General features: G+C 34.1%; 4 protein-coding genes across 5 annotated transcripts; all 4 read left to right on the top strand.

The window, feature by feature from the left end:
• Positions 1 to 2,024, top strand: LOC111018095 (putative NAC domain-containing protein 94). 2 transcript variants are annotated; one of them, XM_022294045.2, is made up of 3 exons: positions 1 to 282; positions 377 to 705; positions 1,325 to 2,024. In XM_022294045.2, exons 1-3 carry the CDS (start codon positions 96 to 98, stop codon positions 1,814 to 1,816), a joined length of 1,008 nt encoding a protein of 335 aa, XP_022149737.1. In that variant the 5' UTR covers positions 1 to 95; the 3' UTR covers positions 1,817 to 2,024. The 2 variants fall into 2 exon arrangements, with proteins under 2 accessions (XP_022149737.1, XP_087976662.1); XM_088120536.1 differs by having other exon boundaries at positions 359 to 705.
• A 5,319-nt stretch (positions 2,025 to 7,343) lies between these two features.
• Positions 7,344 to 8,855, top strand: LOC111018013 (transcription factor JUNGBRUNNEN 1-like). Its single transcript, XM_022293935.2, has 3 exons — positions 7,344 to 7,828; positions 7,914 to 8,200; positions 8,292 to 8,855. The coding sequence occupies exons 1-3, from the start codon at positions 7,636 to 7,638 to the stop codon at positions 8,715 to 8,717; spliced, it is 906 nt and encodes a 301-aa protein (XP_022149627.2). The 5' UTR covers positions 7,344 to 7,635; the 3' UTR covers positions 8,718 to 8,855.
• A 2,878-nt stretch (positions 8,856 to 11,733) lies between these two features.
• On the top strand, positions 11,734 to 14,984 carry LOC111018105 (Per1-like family protein). The gene is made up of 6 exons (XM_022294057.2): positions 11,734 to 11,893; positions 12,560 to 12,657; positions 13,361 to 13,622; positions 13,726 to 13,922; positions 14,115 to 14,302; positions 14,444 to 14,984. Exons 2-6 carry the CDS (start codon positions 12,560 to 12,562, stop codon positions 14,728 to 14,730), a joined length of 1,032 nt encoding a protein of 343 aa, XP_022149749.1. The 5' UTR covers positions 11,734 to 11,893; the 3' UTR covers positions 14,731 to 14,984.
• A 919-nt stretch (positions 14,985 to 15,903) lies between these two features.
• Positions 15,904 to 19,796, top strand: LOC111017979 (elongation factor 2). The gene is made up of 4 exons (XM_022293894.2): positions 15,904 to 16,052; positions 16,480 to 16,529; positions 16,646 to 16,733; positions 17,139 to 19,796. The coding sequence occupies exons 2-4, from the start codon at positions 16,527 to 16,529 to the stop codon at positions 19,577 to 19,579; spliced, it is 2,532 nt and encodes an 843-aa protein (XP_022149586.2). The 5' UTR covers positions 15,904 to 16,052; positions 16,480 to 16,526; the 3' UTR covers positions 19,580 to 19,796.
• The last annotated feature ends 347 nt before the right edge of the window (positions 19,797 to 20,143 follow it).

The raw sequence follows: 20,143 nt of genomic DNA, 5'->3' as shown, positions 1-20,143 counted from the left end.
ATCAGCAAAATCCTCTCACACAAAAACACATACACTTACACTTTTAATATTCCTTGATCCTCTCCCTAATTCTTCTTTTGTTCCTCAATTTCATCATGGCTGCCACTACTCCAGATTTTGACATGGATGATTACCAGTTCCCACTCCCCGGATTCCGCTTCCATCCCACCGACGAAGAGCTCGTCGACTATTACCTCCGCCGCAAGGTCGAGAAGAAATCTGTTGCCCTCGAACTCATCAAACAGATCGATATTTACCGGCACAACCCCTGGGATCTCCCTTGTAAGTCCGATAGAGTTATTACACAGTAAATTAAATATATATCCTCAGGGATTTAACTTAAGCTGATGGGTTCCAGTAATGAAAAAATTTTCAGATGGCGAGGGGGCAGTGGGGGAGAAAGAGTGCTACGTATTTGTGAAAAGGGGGAGAAAGTACAAGAACAGTGTGAGACCGAATCGGGTGACGGGTTCGGGATTCTGGAAGGCGACTGGCATTGACAAGCCAATTTATTCACAGGGAGGTGGCCAAGGCAGCCGCTGCATTGGCCTGAAGAAAACGCTTGTGTATTATAGGGGAAGTGCAGGGAGAGGAATCAAAACTGAGTGGATGATGCATGAGTTTCGTCTTCCTCCCAACACTGCTTCTTCTTCTACTATTAATTCCCACTTCGCCAAAACAAAAAGCAATGCCCACCAAGAAGCTGTAAGAATGATCACTAACCCTCAATTAAATCTACTTTCTTTTTAATGTTAGTTAAATTAGGATTAGTAATTGATGAAGAATACGGTACCCCATATTCTCCGTTTTTGGCATAACTCTCGTAGCTATTTCCTTTTGATTTTACTCAAAGTGTCTCGTACCAATAGAAATATAATATTGGATCACTCATTTCCCTAATCAGTTTGGGTTATTGGCATACCTTACAATCTCAACAATAATAATTTTTACGATTGTGTCCAATTAGTCTCGGATCTCTAAACTTTCAAAGATGGTGTCTTTCCGGTACTTATTCTTTCAAAATTTGATTTGATTTTGAACTTTCAATTTTGTATTTAATAGATAGTCATCATTGATTAATCTATTTAGTTGAAACCATGGTAGCCACCCAATGAGATTTAATATTTTGTGAATTTCTTAGCAACCAAGTGGGGGAGTCGAAAGTGACCCGATACTTACAGATATTTAGAAGGAAAAGAAAAAAGAAAAAAGAAAAATCTAATTGAAAATACACCAACGAAGTTCAATTGTTTTTCATGTTTTTTATTTGTCTTTGTGGTGGTGGGTGTGCTTATGTGTGTTTTTGAATTTTCCAAAATCACAGGAGATTTGGACGCTATGTCGGATCTTCAAACGCAGCGTTTCATGCAGAAAATACAGTACACCAAATTGGAAAGAAATTCCAGCGGCCAATAATAATGGGAGGGAAGCCATGGCCAAGTCCAAAACATATTGCAGCAGCAATACTATGGCTGAATTTTACGATAATGGAGATCAATTAAGAGCAACTAATTACATAAGTTTCAGCTCTGCTCCCAGCTTTAATGGTAATTATTACTTCGAAGACAAGATGAAGCCGTTGGTTAATTATTGCGACAAAACCAACAACCAATGGGAGGAGTTTACGATGATGAACAGTACTAGTAGTCAACCAGCTGAGGTGGAATCTGTGTCTCCTCCTTTGTCTGTAAGCCAGTCGCCAGATTCTTCGGGGTTTGATGAAGAACCCACTGATCTGTTTGGGGGTAGTGAAAATGAAAATTGGGATGAACTCAGATCCATTGTGGAGTTTGCTTTTGATCCATTTTTCGAATGATCCTTGATATACAGATTTTATTATTGTATGTAAATTAATAAACTTTTAATTGCTTGTATTTTTGCTGTTTTCTCTCGTGAGAATTTGCAGTTTTTGGTTTGTTTTGTTTCGGGGAGGGACGTAATTTATATATAAAATTATGAGTTGATTTGGAAATTTTTAAAAGTTGTTGTTCTTAATTAATTGGTATATTGAAGAGTTTTTATCACTCGTGATGATCGGCTGGGTTTAATTCTTTTCTAATTTGTCGTTAAGAAGAGCTGCCGACCAATTTGACGGATTAAGCATCTCGATCAATCTAAGCACACAATATATGCATTAAAGAGAGACCTTTAAGTTAATTTGTTTGCGTTGATCGAGGATTTTTGTCTCGGTTCAGTTTGGATAACGATAAATTTTGTTGGCTCGGTTGGTTCGGTTTTTAAAACAAGAGACTTTAACTTGATTTGTTGGTTCAATTACTCGAATTCATTCGTTCATGTAACTAGACGGACGGCAACAACAAAACGTGTGGAGAAATGTTTTGGGCTCAACCCAAATATGATTTACAAACCAAACCAAAAGGCTTTTCCATATTTACTCTTGTCTCCGATTGTAAATCTTCATACGTGGGACAAGGAATGTGCAAATTAGTTCTAAACATGATCAATGTCATTCCATAATATATAATCTTTACTGTTTGCTGGCTCTTGTGGGCTATCTACTCTTTTTTGGAAGACATAAAAGGTTTTTTAGCTTTCTCTTAATCTTCAAAATCCAATTTCTTTTATAATTACGATATTATTTCTACTATTTTTCCATTGGAACGCGTTTATTTAATATTCCTCTTACATCTTTATATATTTCTCACACGTACCTTTTCTAATGAAATGATTTGATATCTTTTACAAATTAAAATAACATACAATCCTTTATATATTAATTCGTAACATTGTATCTAATCGCTTAAATTTGAAGTAATCTTCACACAAAAGTTGAAAGATTCTAAATATTCAAGAGTCCAAAACCTTTTCTTGTAACTTCGACTTGTTGTCTTGTATTGCAAAAACAAACAAATCCAAAATGATCCCTTATTTTTTTGGCAAACCACGAAACCAACTCCACACAATTGCTAGGATTATGTAAGATCCCAAATCATCTTAGTCACTTTGTCCACATGTCTGAAAACATATGCAATCAAAAGACTTATTTACACCCAAAATAAACCATTATATATTAATACTTTACCCCTAATTAAAACCCTAGTTTATTCGACCATGTTCCATAAAATTTGGACATTTTCCCGACATAATTTGGCTCTTTGCTTTGATCAAAATACAATCCTACCCAGTACATGCACAGCCCCTGCCCCTGCCGGCCAGCCTCAATATAATAATATTCTAAATTATCACCATATATTTGTACGACTTGGGTCATTATCCATATAATTCTATTACATTCTTCTCTGGAATATGGTCTGTCCTTAAATTTCTCATTTGAATATCCTTTACAATCTTTGATTTAATATATATTATACACTGCACCGTAGGGTAATGCAAGAAAATGTTAGATTCTACATATTTAGATTTCTACTTTTAGATTTCAATATGGCTGGCCTCATTAGGACAGACAACTCAGCGTACGTAGAATAATGGATACATTTTTTTCTCTCTAAAGTTTGGAGTTAATGGGCGGTGGTGAGGGGGAGAGACAAAAATAAAATGTACAATCACTATTAAACTAATATATTTTGTCGAATCAATAATAATATTATACACTCAACAACTTAACATTCCGTCAAATCATTTTAACCCTAATTAAAAGTGTCTATTTTAAAACTGAATAAACAACTTAACATTCCGTCAAATCATTTTAACCCTAATTAAAAGTGTCTATTTTAAAACTGAATAAAAAATAGATTGACAGAGGAATACGTAATGAAATTAAAATAAGAGTTTGGAATATAGATATATACATCACAATATCCCTGACCCATGACCATGGACTTTTTGACCAGAGGCAACTGTGTGGATTTTGATAGACCAGACTCACTTCTTCTGATGCCCTTTCACCATGGGATTCTTTTTAATTTGTTTTGTATAATTTGACCAAAAACCCTCCATTTAAAAAACAATAATAATATGAAGAATATAGGAGTGGCAACCTCCCTCCACAAGCCAATTGATCCATATTTTTTAAACCACCGTTAAAAAGACAACAAATCTCTTATATATATATAAACGCCCTTCACCATTGAACTATATTCGCATTTTAACGAAAATAATAAGAAAGAATAATTAGGTGGATGTAGATTATAACGAGTAAGTATTTAAAACTCTTTTTGGAATTATGCCACTCAAATTAGCCATCATTAAATAGATGCACATAATTATATATAAAATTTAATCAAAATTTATTATTTTACTTAATTAGGAAACTCTATTTAAAAGAGACCGGTCAATTCTTAATGAAAATTAAAAAAAAAAAAATTGATGCCTTTTGGTGGCCCTATGACTTTGATACGGTTGTGGGGGGTTTGTCAAAACTTATTATATGTCACTTTAATTATAAAAATATGTAATTAAAACTATACAATATAGGTTTTGTTTAGGTTTTGATCATATAAATTCAAAAGCAACTTTAAATGAGGTCTCGTCAAGATGTTTGATTATCTTTGACTTGGCAATATGAAATTTTCTTATGTCATTTATGCGAATTCAATTACCTCTTTTTTGTATATTTATATTTATTATTATCACTAGAGGTTTGAAAACTATGGTATAAAAGATGCTTCTCTTTTGATTTTTGAATTGAATAGCCTAAAAAGTGATGTAATGCTGATCTTATTTTAGATTATCCACTAATTAATTATACGGTTTTTAATAGGATATATAACTGGTCTTTAATTTCATTACTGATTTTGATATTCAGAATTCAATTGCTCCTAATTCAAACTTAATAAGATCGTCAAAAAAATATCTCAACAGAGATTCTTCAAGTATTTTATGATCTTTTTTTAACTCTCACCTCTTGTCATCGATTCTTTGTTTACTTTAAATTTGACTAAATCTCTAGAAATATCACTCTTCAATTATACCCTAACCCTAAAACTTAATATAACTTTCAACTAACATAGGTTGTATAATTTAATTGGTCAACACATTTTTTTAACGTAAGCTGCCAATTTTGATTTCGTCCCAAAGGTGAATTAAAGACATGTGAGTGTCCGTGAAGTTTTGATATTTATAATTCTCGTAAAGTACAAGAAACGAATTAACTTTACTCCAATCAAAATGGGTCATTACCCATTATGCATAATGTTCCGATAGAAAGTTTTATTAATAAACAAAATAATTATCAAACAAATCTCTTATTGTTTCAAAGAGTTATAAGAGTCACAACAATGTACCAATTAAATTAAATAATAATTCCTCTTAATGTATAGTTTGACTTTGGTGATGAACCATGCCCTCCTTGAGAAAGGTTAAATTTAAACTTTTCAAAGTCAAAAAATTCAGCTTCTTCTTCACAATAAGTGTGATTTTAATTTCCAAATCAAGGAAAATGAAAACCTTGATGGGATAATGGGACCATTATATAGGTTGAAGTTCTATGCCCTAATTAATTTAATTTGATTTAATTTAACTTTAGGAAATATGAAAAGCGGTGAGGTTTTTAATTAGGCCTATAACTTTAGTCTGTCATTTGTCAAACATTATATTATACACCATCGCTTGAAAATTAATAAGGTCTGCTTCAAACACACATGCGTCTGCCTTTTGATCATTCTTTTAACTTGATTCGCTTAATTTAATTAATTATAATCCCAGTTTGCTTTAATTTTATATGCTTAAAGTTCTAAAATTACTTTTAAATTCATTTCAATAATTTTAACCAGGGAAGTCGTATTTAACAGCTTAGGTATATATGTTGAATCTTAGCTCTATCTATTGATCAACGAAAACTAATTATTCAAATAAGAAGAAGAAGTAGAAGATCAGAAGAAAAATGAAATCTAATTAAATAATTAATAACTATTCATTGGTAATCCTTCTAACATAATAATAATAATGATAATATTACCATCATCATCAGAGAGTCGGTCACGAGAAGAAATGTATTGAAACTTTTAAAATTATTAATAACCTATCAGCTTAGATTGTTGGCCCCATAGATGATCTTGAGTTTTTAAAATCAGAATAAAGATCAGTAAAAATATGTTTGAAGGATTATGTTTAATTTATTTTTTCTGTTTTAATTTGTTGTTTATAGATGATCTTGTTTGTAAAATAATTAGATTTTTCATGGGTTCTTATTGTGATTTGAGTTAAATTATAGATTTTTGTCGCTATATTTAGAGTATTGGTGTGATAATTACATCTTTTGGACTTCAGATTAGGATTTTTTTTAGATTATGATTTTTTTTTAATACCACAAATTAAACTTACAACATTTGGGATTATGATTATTATCCCATACTCTTTTGTCATGAACGGTTGATGGAACATTTGACAAAGTTCTATTAGATAAATATTTAGATACAATTACATGATTTGGAAATTGGAGGTAGACATAACCGTGGTTATTAAATTTGTGTTTGGGTCATGGGTGATTAAGGTTGAGTTTTAAAAAAAATAGAGGTAAAATAAATACGTATAATTTTCACATATTTCAAAGTTTAAAGTTTAATAAAAATACCATAATCCAATCCAAATCTAAAAAGTATACTATTTTATAAATAAATAAATAAATGAAAAGTTTTGACATTTTTATAAATCCATATTAATTCGATGTCATTGGGAATCTCTCAAAAGAAAAAAAAAAAGTTAATTACATAAATAACATAAAATAAAGGAAAATACTCTCCTCTCTACTCACTTTGTCCTCCCCATACAACTCTCTCTCTTTTTTTTTTTTTTTTTTACGTTTTAACAACTCATTATTTTTCTATAAGAAGGGTCTATTTTTACATTTTTCTCTTGATCAAACATTTAATGGGGGAGAGGAGTAGAGGACCATGTTGGCCAAAGTATTTTTTTTTTTAATAAATATGTATATTCAAATATAGCATAAAGTTTAAAATTTTATAAGATTAGTGTAATCCAATTAAAGTCTAACTTAATTGCAATATGTATAGTACACTAAGCTAAAATGTAATTGAGTTATATCCAAGTCAAAACAAACATAGTTTAGTGATAATTGACATATATCTGTAATCAGAGGTTATGAGTTCGATCCTCACTCCTTCATGTTGTACTAAAAAAAGAATATTGAACTACATCCAATGGAGTGTCCCGTAAACTTTTTAATTAATTTGCGTAACAAAATATAAAGTAAAAATCGCTAAGAATATACACCATTCAAAATCTACAAATGTGGTCTAAAATTTTAAAGTTGAAGGAACAGAACCCAACCCACAATAAATACATTCCTTAGATTCCCATTCCCACTGCCATAGCAACTTTGAAAGGAAACGGATATAGGAAGAAGGTTAAAAGAACAAAAAATTTTATTGGGTTAATAACAAGTCCAAAATGGTGTACTGCTGAAGAATTAGTCATCCTCATCCTCTTCATCTTCCTCTTCCTCTTCCTCTTCCATCAAAGCTACACATTTTTTAAACAAAAAGTCTTCCATTAAAGCTGGGCCACCTGTTCTCTCTCTCAAAGTACTCTTCATCAGTCAGAGGCCTAAGACTTGACCTTAAACATTCAAACTTCAAACCCCTCAAAACTCAAAACTCAATCCTCAATCCTTACTATAAATTAACCAAACCCCAACAATCTTCCCTCTCAATCCATCACTACTTCTTCTTCTCCTTCAACAACTCAACAACAACAATGATGATGATGGCAGCTGATGATCAGTTCGCCGCCGACGACTGCCAATTTCCTCTCCCCGGGTTTCGCTTCCACCCGACCGACGAAGAACTTGTCGGCTTTTACCTCCGCCGCAAAGTCCTCAACAAGGCCGTTGCCGCCCAACTCATCAAACAAATTGACATTTACAAATACAGTCCTTGGGACCTTCCCCGTAAGTCTTAAATCTACTTAAGTTATTTTTTATTTTGAAACTCTAGTTAAGTTTATAATTGGGTTTTGGATTAAAATGTGTGCAGATGCGAGTAATGGGCTGGGGGACAAAGAGTTGTACTTCTTCTGCAAAAGAGGAAGAAAATACAAAAACAGTGTGAGGCCAAATAGGGTGACAGGTTCTGGATTCTGGAAGGCCACTGGAATTGACAAGCCAATTTACTCACACACCCAACATTGCATTATTGGGCTTAAGAAGACTCTGGTTTATTACAGAGGAAGCGCCGGCAGAGGCACTAAAACAGAGTGGATGATGAACGAATTTCGCCTCCCTTCCAAAATTTCCACCACAAAAAACAACCTTCAAGAAGCTGTAAGCTCACCAAACTTGTAATTTGAAGCAAGAAAAAAAGTGGGTATTGGTCAAAACTTATGTTTTTTTCTGTTTTCTTGATGAACCACAGGAAATTTGGACTCTGTGTCGGATATTCAAACGAAATGTGTCATCCAAAAAATTAGCCGTGGTTCCGGCGCCGGCCAAAGGCCGAGCCGTGGAGGACATGAACTTCGGAGCGGCGGCAGCCAATATTGGGATCGATAGATATTCCGACGATAACGAAGAGAGTAGCTACATCAGTTTCGGGTCGAATTCGTTTGTTGGTTTCGATCACGTGAAGAGGGCTGAAAATTCCGGTGGGGTTGATCAGATGCTGCAGCACGGTGGCCGATTCGTCGCGGAAATTCCGCCGTCGGCGGAGCCTAATTGGTCGGTAAACGTGTCGCCGGCGTCGTCGAGCTTCTCGGATTTTGACGAGGATGCCACGGATTTGTTTGGATATGAAAAATGGGAAGAGCTGAAATCAATTTTGGAGTCTGATCTTGATTCGTGAATTGAATTGTCCTTTTGACTTTAAGTGCAAATGTCAATATGCAAATGGAATCGGAATTTTAGAGTTTAAATCATTATTATTTCTTTCTTTTTCTTTGTAAGAATGAATGAACGGATCGATAGTGAATTTTATTCTTCATTTTTTGGGTCTAGTGATCTATTTACAATTTCCTCCTTTTACTTCTTGATTTGTGTTTCTTGGTCTCGATTTTCAACACCTTTTTTCTTTTTAAGGAATTCTCAATTCAACCCCTTTTTTCTTTTGGATTCTTCGAAGAATTCTCAATTTTACTTTAGGTGAAATGTTAACGTAAAATATATATCTTCTATATTTGATATGAATATCGATATATATGTTACATTACTAAAGGAATCAACAATACTAATAGACCTGATAATGAACGTTGATATTACCTACGAATATACTTGATATGAATGTTAATATACCAATTATACACTTAATATGAATGTTGATATATATACCTGATTTAATATAACAATTGAGATATACCTAATTTAATATATCTAAAAATTCATAAGGGAAAGATCAAAATAACTGTTGAAAATTACTTTTCAAACATTTTGTCATATTTACAAAACTCAAATTGTTGCTATATTTGCCGATATGACAAATATTTTAGCTATCCGCTAATACAAATCATTAATGAAAAAAATTAAACTGATTAATTATTTAAATTACTTAGAATAGGTCCATTTGAGAATGAAATAGGATATGGGACATACATAGAATAAACAATATAAAAGAAATGAAAATTAAATCTCGAGTCTCTTTTTTTTTTCTTCTTCTTCATTTTCATTAAATAAAATTGGAACCTTAAGAGATTAAATGAGATCGTCAAAATATATTTTTTAAGAATCAATATATATAATTAATGATATGATATCTTTGAATTAAACTTTTATTATTCAAAGAAGTGAATCTAAAAGCAATTATTCATGAGTTCATAAATTTTTTAATGGATGTGAAGGCGATAGTCATAGAAAATAATGTGACTTCCAAATTATATATAATATAGTTTTGTCATGACATAAGAAAAATTTGTAATTTGATGTCCCAACGAAAATTTAAAATAATAGCTTTTCCAGAACATATTTGATCCAATTACTTGTGGATATAAAATTCATATATTTTCTTTTCCCTATATGAAGTCTTAAATATTTTAAAATGTATTTTTTCCATATATAAATTATTATTATTTGACTTAAATTATATGCTTAGTATATGCATATAATTTAAATTATATATATTATATATATAAGTAAATTATATGCTTAGTATACGCATCAATAGACTTTTACCATAGCCAAGTTACATGTAGCCACCGAATTAAAATTTGTAGTTGAAATGTTTTTTTCAAATATATCTTATACTATATATTATTGGTCCAAAAATACTAGTTTTTTTAAGAGACAAAAATACTACTTTAACTAAAATCTGTATTTGGATATTTTCATAGAAATATTATATACCATGTTGCCGTAAAAAATTCATTAAAATTTTTATTGTGAAAATGATTTTGGTAATATACCATCGAGGGAGAAATAAAAGGTAGACTAGAGCATTCCCTTCAGGTAAAAATGATCAATATTTTATCATTAAGGTTGGAACGTTAATCGTCTGTTTGGTGACATTTTCGCTTTTTTATTTTGTTTCTCATTTTAAATAAAAAAAATAGAATGAGAATATTATTCTTTTTATATTGTTTAATTGAAACTATATATAATAGAAATCAAAAATCAATTCATATGGTTTACTTCGATGAAGAAATGAGAATAAGACATTGTTATTATCAAAATATTATTTTATATTCTAATTAATTAAAATTGCATTAACTAATTAAAAAAAATACTATGAGAATTTTTTATATTAAACAAATTAGATACTTAAAATAACTTTCAGTTATATTTTATATTGTTTTATTTAATTGAAGTAAATTTTATCTACTTTACTTGCTACAACGCAATTAATAACTCATCATATATTGTTTAATAAACATAGTCATGTGATTTATACGGAAGAGTCCACCACAAATCAACCAGCTAAGCAATGGTTATCGAGAAGTAATTTTTCATTTGCATTATATAATGCTCAACTAGTTATGATATTTATTATGTTTAATAAGTCATAAGTTCGAATCTTAATATCTAATATTTACTTTCTAATAGATTTTTTTTTTTGAAATACTGGTTTAGAAAATAATCATATGTATTTAATGAATTATAGAAACATACTTTTGGTATCGAATTAAATAGAATTAAAAAAAATTGTATATTGATCCAACTTAATTTTGTTGAAAAAAAATTCGATTTTTATTGAAATTAGTGATCTTTTTATACTGCCTTCTTGCTAAAATTAGAAGGTGAAGTAGTAAAAAATTAAGCATAAGTTAGAAAAGAAAATTATAACATGAATCTAAATTTATGGTTGAATTTTATGAAATTGATACAAGTTATATTTTTTTTCTAGAGATTATTGATAGGTCGTATGTACAAAGAGAGATGCTTGTTTAAAATAGAGAGGAGCTAGATAAAGGAGGGTGAGGATAAAAGTGGAAAATAAAATTGGTTGTGATATATTTTTTTTAGTATAACATATGGGGAGGAGTTCATACTCACAGTTTCTTAACTAGAAATATGTATCATTACTATTAAGTTATGATCGTTTTGGTCCAACATAAATTTATATTCTTAAGTAATTTTAATCTTCCGAATGTTAAAAACTTAAACCTTGCCATTTTTAGCTTCATCTACTCCATGAAAAATAAAATAAATGAAACTCAAATAAAAATTAAGATGACATTTTCCATTTAATCAATTAATAAGAATGATTAGTGATTACTAATCGTGGCCAAATTATAAAATTAATGTCTTGCTTTGTGATTTTTTTTTTCTTCTTGAAATATTTACTTTGTGAATTGTTGTTTCGAATCTTTTTCTCGGCAATGTTGTAGAAAATAATAAAATAAAATAAAAAAGATTAATTCCTCAATGTTTGCACTTTGCACTTTGCCCTAGGTCTTTCGCTTTCTTCTTAATACGCCATGGCCAAATAAACTCTTAATTTCTTGTTCCTGCGCTCGCCAACTCCTTTCGCCATTGTTGGAGCTTAAAGTCTTCAGCCCAAGCACCCGATTTTCCCTATCGGTTGCCTAAGAGGTAAAACAACTTGTTTCTCACTTCCCCCTTGGTTTTCCTCATTTTCTTTTTATTCTTAATGTTTAAAGATTGAAATCTGATTCAACTCTAATGACCCAATCTGGCCATTTTCCGAGCTGCCTCTTGCCCTGATCGACGTTGAATTCATATGGTTGTTGGTGAAGTAGTACGTTAGATTTCATTATCAAGGAGATTTTGATTTCAGATCAAAGAATTGTGTCTAGGATGTTGACCCTCTAGTTGGACAACCCAATTTCCGTATCGTGCCTCTCCTGATATTTCGGAACAATCTTTGAGACATCACTATAACTTGCCCTTTTCTTTGTGTTCTAATTTATCTCTAATTTTGAATCTGTGTTTCTCTGCCCTTTCTTTTTGTCTGTTTTTGTTTTCTTTCTTTGTCATTTCTTTTTTTTTTTTTTGGTTATGTTGACGCCCGAATAATCATCGGAGTATAATCAGATCTCTGGTTTCCTAACCCACCGGTGTGGAAGTGGCTAGAGCTGAAAAGAATTGATGCCCTTGATATTAATGAGTTTCTTCCTAATTGTAGTGGTCGTTAATTGCCCTTTCACTGGATTTATTTCCTAAGTTATTGTCAGAACTAAATATTGGACGCCATTTGGGTGTCTCCAATTTGATAATCTCTAAGCAATTCCTGAACAGATGAGGGAATGCTACCGGTTTGTCTTGCTAGCGGTGGTGCTTACATGGTCTGTGAGAGGCTTAAATGCTAGTGCAGGTGATATTGACCCGCATTACAGGTACTTTTCGTTTTGTCGGAATTTTCTTTGTATTTTCTTCATCTTTATTCGTACTAGTTAACCCTGGAAACCTCAATGTTCCATCATATAGATGATTAATATTTGTATTACCTAGTTCCCCTCCCCCCAATTGTAATCTTGATTTTCCTTTTGTATTTCTGTGATCACCATTTACGTCACCCGTTATTTTATTTGCATTGTATAAAGAAATTGAATTTGACGCTAGGCTACTGTTATCTAGTTTTTGTAATAGTTTTTTTTTTTTTTTTTATAGTTTAGTTTGTTAATTTTCATTAGAAAAGAATAGTTTAGTTTGTTATGAGACTAGCTAATGCAAGTTAGTGTTCGACCCAGCTTCTTTCCTAGTGTTTGTATGGTGGCTAGCTAATTTTGTGCATCCAAGGTTTCTTTAATTCATTCTTGTTCATAGAGGTTAGATGTATCAGTTTTTGTGATTGTTTATTGTTCCTAAAATCTTGCTCATATTTGTCTTCATTGATTGACGGTAATTCTTTTGTTATTCTAATGAGTCATACAATTTCATTTAGTAGCGCCTTCACAAGTTTAGGAATCTCTTTTAAAAAAAGTACTTTTCTGCTTTGTTAATCATGCCCATTTAATTCTTTGTTATTATCAATATCATAATTTGACTTAATGAATTTCATAGATGAGGAAATTATGTTGATGTTTGTATTTGCTGCAGGACTTGTGTTAAACAATGTGAAGAAATAGGATGCATTGATGAGCAGTGCTTTCCTCAGTGCAAATTCTCTCGAGATGGTGTTTCCGTTGACCAGCCATGGTATATGCAAGAACCACTTTACTTAAGGTGGAAACAATGGGACTGCCAAAGTGATTGTCGTTACTATTGTATGGTCAAACGAGAGGGTGAAAGAGAAGCACTTGGTTATCAGCCTGTTAAATATCATGGTAAATGGCCCTTCAAGCGTATATATGGGATCCAGGTTTGGTTCATCAAATTACTCAAGCAATTCCTTATTTGAACTTATAACTGAAATGATACTTATTCGTATTTGTTATTATTATTGTCATGCATGATTTTCCCAGGAACCTGTTTCTGTAGTATTCTCTGCCCTCAACCTTTCGATGCATTTCCATGGCTGGCTATCCTTCTTTATCCTTCTCTATTACAAGTTACCTCTGAGACAAGACAAGAAGGCATATTACGAATATGCCAGTTTGTGGCACATTTATGCACTCCTTTCAATGAACGCTTGGTTTTGGAGTGCTGTTTTCCATAGTCGGTGAGCTTTTTAATTTTGTTTTCATGAATTATTGCAAATATCACTTGTTCATATCTTTGGCTTCAAAATATTTTGTTTTTGAATAATATTAAGAAAATTTCAAACAAACTCATTATATACCATATTACAATTTTAAAATTTCTCATCTATGTAAGCATGCCCTGATAGTTATTACGTGCCATTGAAGTGCAGTGATGTGGATCTGACAGAGAAATTAGATTACTCATCTGCTGTGGCACTGCTTGGATTTTCACTCATTTTGGCAATACTAAGAAGTTTTAATGTGAGGCATGAGGCTACCAGAGTGATGGTTGCTGCTCCTTTGCTTGCTTTTGCACTTACGCATATCTTATACATCAACTTCTATGAACTTGATTATGGTAATGATTACTCTTTTTAACCCCCTTCTGCACTCATGATACAATTTCTCATAAGCCTTAATTAGGTGAACTAATAATAAGTTGGACTTTCAACTTTCAATTGTATTGAGGTACCAATCGAAAACGTCGATATTTTTGCAGGGTGGAACATGATTGTTTGTGCAAGTATCGGCGTCTCCCAACTTGTCATTTGGGCAATCTGGGGCGGTATCAGTGGTCATCCTTCTCGCTGGAAATTGTGGACGGTGGTTGTGGGCGGTGGCTTAGCACTACTACTGGAAATCTATGATTTCCCTCCATATGAAGGCTTTGTGGATGCTCATGCGCTCTGGCACGCTTCTACCATTCCTCTCACCTATCTTTTGTGGAGTTTTGTGAGGGATGATGCTGAGTTCCAGACCTCCAATCTTCTTAAGAAGTCTAAATAGTCTGTTTCCATTTGGGGTGTCTGTGGAGATTGCAAATTTTCCCCCCATTCAATTAAAACTGGAAAGGAAAATTAGGCATTGCTGTATAACAAATATTCCATTTATTGGAGGAATGAGAGGTCAGAACACCTCTTTTTTTTTCACTCTTTCTTCCTCCAAGTTATTTTAGTGAGAGCCTTAATTGTAGCAGAGTTTGGTTCGGAAACTTTTAACTTTTTTTTTTCCTTTTTAAGATTCACCTCCAGTTGGTTTAAGCTTTGATGGTGCTGGTGATGTAGAGCTATCAGGATTTTGTAGATTTAATATGTTAATGACTGTTTTTAACCGATTGAGACTATATTTTTATTTATATTTGGTCATATATTAGTTAGTAAGAATGTTTTTAAATAGCAACACAATATTTCAAAGCTTAAATTACAAATTTCCATCTTTGCTATGTTTAGTCTATCATATTAAGATGACAATATGTTGGATAAAAGTTAAAACTTGAATGATATGACATGATTTGATGGATTCGATAATGATAGAAGTGATGTTGGACAAATTACAAATGAAGTTATACAATGTTTAGATTTAGTTAGAATTGGGATTGATTATTCGCGGTTGGATAAATTAAAATTTGAACTAAAGGGTAATTGTTGGTGTAATCTTGAAATGTCTATCATGCTGTCTATACTATTAATAAACATCTATCACTAGTAGATGTCTATTAGTAATGTACTATATTAATAGATTAAAAGACACACATGCGTTGTATACAAAACTAAAAGATGATTATATATAAAAATGTTTAAATTAGGTGTGTGGAAAATTATAAAAACATTGTCATAATTATAAAATCATAATTGTATTCTATATTTGTAAATATGACAATGTAACGTATTTCATAAAAATCGCTATCTACTATCGAGAAATGACTCAAATTGAAGCAGCAGTCAGGACAATTGGGGTGGAGGAATTTGAACTCATGACCTTTTTATTGGCCACTTAACATGGGAGCTAAAAGGTAACCAATAAAAGGTGGGGCAAAATTGAAATAGAAGGTATAAGAAGGGTCAAAAATGGAAAACGCCATACAATGTTGGATGTAGGAGTCGTATTTGGGCCCACAACGTAAACTAAATGGGCCTTAGCACTCCACCAGGCCCAGCCCAAAGGGGAAACCCTAGGTAACGTAATGGGAATTCTTTACTGAAGCCACATATATAAACGTTCCATTGCCACAGCCATTTTCTCTGCCTCTCGCGCGCTCTGTTTCAGTGTTTCACGTCTGTGGAGGCTTAAGGGAGTGCCTTCGTTTGCTCTCCCTCCGTTCATTTCAGGTTTTTTCTTCTTCTCTCCGATCTAACTGACTTCTCAGCTTATTCCATCGCATCTTTGATTCTACTTGTTTAGCTCTCGTGTTTCGCCTGCGATTTTCTGTGCGTGCGCCTTTACTGTATGGCTGGTGCTTGCAAGATCTGTTTGTTTAGTCTATATTTTCCGTTGAATTGAATAATTGAAAGAAATATTACGGATCGTTACTTAACCTGTATTGTTAAAGTTGGAATCATGTTTGGAATAAGGATGTTTATTATACCGATGGTGTTTTAGCTGATGAATTGGGTAGCCAGATATGCAGTTTTGCTTGTTTTCTATTATCTGGAGATGATATTTAAATTTCTGTTTGGCGTTATGGCTTTTGACTTCTTGTTGATGTTCGATCGGGTGATTTGATTATTTTGACGTTTGTTTTTAATCTTTTGACAGTTAACAATCTTATTCTTGGACATTGTGAACTTTGAAGACTTGTCAAGATGGTTAGTTCACTTTCCCTTAACCAAGCTAATTGGGTGATCTGAGTACTTTATTACTTCGTTACTTTGGTTATGACTTCATTAATTGATTTAACCTTTTCTTTATTGCGTGCCCTCAGGTGAAGTTTACAGCCGAGGAGCTTCGTAGGATTATGGACTACAAGCATAACATTCGTAATATGTCTGTTATTGCTCACGTTGATCATGGTAAGATACATAGCTGTGAATTGCACTCTTATGATGATTTGACTGTTGTTTGGGAGTTGGTTTTTTTAGCGATTATTTTTTATATATTTAGTAAATTGGATTATGTCTGCTTGACGATTTGATATGGCGTGGTTCACTTGGTTCTGGATATTTAGTAGCAAGCGGCTTATAATTATTACTAGACCATTACAAGGTTACTTATCCATCGACCATTTTTCTTTTTGAAACATGCTTTCGGGGACATTTGAAACCTATCCAAAAACCATTTTATTTCCTTACTATTATTAATTTTTTTTATGGAGAAGGGCAAAATTCCTGGACTTTTCTCTCACCTTAATTAGCTTTATGTGCATTACAAATGCCATTTTTTGGTGTCTTATTTTCTCCCTTTTTTTCACATTTTAGGAAAGTCGACACTCACAGATTCTCTTGTGGCTGCTGCGGGTATCATTGCACAAGAAGTTGCTGGTGATGTGCGGATGACAGACACTCGCCAAGATGAGGCAGAGCGTGGTATCACCATTAAATCTACTGGCATCTCCCTCTATTATGAGATGTCTGATGAATCATTGAAAAGTTACAAGGGAGAGAGACAGGGAAATGAATATCTCATCAATCTTATTGATTCACCTGGACATGTTGACTTCTCATCTGAGGTTACAGCTGCTCTACGTATTACTGATGGTGCCCTTGTTGTGGTGGACTGCATCGAAGGTGTTTGTGTCCAAACAGAGACCGTGCTTCGTCAGGCTTTGGGAGAGAGGATTAGACCTGTCTTGACTGTTAACAAGATGGACAGGTGCTTCCTTGAACTTCAAGTGGATGGAGAAGAGGCTTACCAAACATTTCAGAGGGTTATAGAGAATGCTAATGTGATTATGGCCACATATGAAGATCCCCTTCTTGGTGACGTGCAAGTGTACCCAGAGAAAGGAACAGTTGCTTTCTCTGCTGGTTTGCATGGTTGGGCGTTTACCCTGACTAACTTCGCAAAGATGTATGCCTCCAAGTTTGGAGTAGATGAGTCAAAGATGATGGAGAGACTTTGGGGTGAGAATTTCTTCGATCCTGCAACCAAGAAATGGACCAGCAAGAACACTGGCTCTGGAACATGCAAACGTGGATTTGTCCAGTTCTGCTACGAACCTATCAAGCAGATAATTGCAACTTGCATGAATGATCAGAAGGATAAGCTATGGCCAATGTTGCAGAAGCTTGGAGTTGTCATGAAGTCCGATGAAAAGGAGTTGATGGGTAAAGCACTGATGAAGCGTGTGATGCAAACATGGCTTCCAGCTAGCACTGCCCTCTTGGAAATGATGATCTTTCATCTTCCTTCCCCTGCAAAGGCCCAAAAGTATCGTGTTGAGAATTTGTACGAGGGTCCACTAGATGACGCTTATGCTAGTGCCATTAGAAATTGTGATCCGGAGGGACCTCTTATGCTTTATGTCTCAAAAATGATTCCTGCATCAGACAAGGGTAGATTCTTTGCCTTTGGTCGAGTCTTTTCTGGGAAAGTTTCAACTGGTTTGAAAGTTAGAATCATGGGTCCAAACTATGTTCCTGGAGAAAAGAAAGACCTGTACGTGAAGAGTGTCCAGAGAACTGTCATTTGGATGGGAAAGAGGCAAGAAACGGTGGAGGACGTGCCTTGTGGTAATACAGTTGCCATGGTTGGGTTGGACCAATTTATCACCAAGAATGCCACTCTGACAAATGAGAAGGAAGTTGATGCTCATCCAATTCGAGCCATGAAATTTTCTGTATCGCCTGTTGTTCGTGTGGCTGTTCAGTGCAAGGTGGCATCTGATCTTCCCAAGCTAGTGGAAGGCCTTAAACGTCTGGCGAAATCAGACCCTATGGTTGTGTGTACCATGGAGGAATCTGGTGAGCACATTGTTGCTGGTGCTGGAGAACTTCACCTTGAGATCTGTCTGAAGGATTTGCAAGACGACTTCATGGGTGGAGCTGAGATCATAAAATCTGATCCCGTCGTCTCTTTCCGTGAAACTGTCCTTGAGAGGTCCTGCCGCACAGTGATGAGTAAATCCCCCAACAAACACAATCGTCTGTACATGGAAGCACGCCCCTTGGAGGATGGACTGGCAGAGGCTATTGACGATGGCCGCATTGGCCCACGAGATGATCCTAAAGTGCGTTCCAAAATTTTATCGGAGGAATTTGGTTGGGATAAAGATCTTGCTAAGAAGATCTGGTGCTTTGGTCCTGAGACTCTTGGACCTAATATGGTGGTTGATATGTGTAAGGGAGTTCAATATCTGAACGAAATCAAGGATTCCGTGGTTGCTGGTTTCCAATGGGCGTCGAAAGAAGGTGCGTTGGCTGAAGAAAACATGAGAGGCATCTGTTTTGAAGTGTGCGATGTGGTTCTCCATGCTGATGCCATCCACAGAGGTGGTGGTCAGGTGATTCCCACTGCCAGGAGGGTAATATACGCATCTCAGATCACAGCCAAACCCAGACTTCTTGAGCCAGTCTACTTGGTGGAAATTCAGGCTCCCGAGCAAGCTCTCGGTGGTATCTACAGTGTTCTTAACCAGAAGCGTGGACATGTCTTTGAGGAGATGCAGAGGCCCGGTACCCCTCTTTACAACATCAAGGCATACCTCCCTGTCATCGAGTCCTTCGGGTTCTCGAGCACCCTGAGAGCTGCAACTTCTGGGCAGGCGTTCCCGCAGTGTGTGTTTGACCATTGGGACATGATGTCTTCAGATCCATTGGAAGCAGGCTCCCAAGCTGCGCAGTTGGTTACCGACATTAGGAAGAGGAAGGGATTGAAGGAGCAGATGACCCCATTGTCCGAGTTTGAAGACAAACTTTAAATCACTTGTCGGGCAGGAACAGGACCATATGAACCTTGCAGGAGCAGGACCGTACCGTATAGGATTAAAGCCTATATCTTTTTGGAAAAACCTTTTTATTTTTAACTCTTATTTTACTTCTCATTTGGCGTTTGTATGGACTACCAAGATACATTTCGGTTGATTATGTTTTATTTGAGTCAATGTTTTGAATATGAATGATTTTTATCGGTCTAAATTAGTCTTGAAAATATTTATGTTTTTAAGATCTTCAGGAATCACTTTGAAAACGGTTAAAATTTCTAAACCAGTATTTGTCAACTATCTCTAATATGCCTTCCATCAATTTTATTGTATGTGTTGTGAAAACAATCATCAAATAAACTACAGTTGAGAAAGGAAATTTGTCCGATGGAAGCGATCAATATTTTGGATGTCAAAGCGAGCATCCTTCCAATGATAAGAAAGTAGTTCTAGTGACAAGAGGTTGTGAGTTCGAATAAGGAAATTTGTACGATGGAAGCGATCAATATTTTGGATTTGTCAAAGCGCAACTCCAACGATAAGAGTGTAGTTACAGTGACA

This window comes from Momordica charantia (assembly GCF_013281855.1).
Source record: "Momordica charantia cultivar OHB3-1 chromosome 2 unlocalized genomic scaffold, Mcharantia_2.0 BLBB01000002.1, whole genome shotgun sequence".
NCBI lineage: Eukaryota > Viridiplantae > Streptophyta > Magnoliopsida > Cucurbitales > Cucurbitaceae > Momordica > Momordica charantia.
The sequence above is the reverse complement of the archived record's forward strand: the minus strand, read 5'-3'. Positions and strand labels throughout refer to the sequence as shown.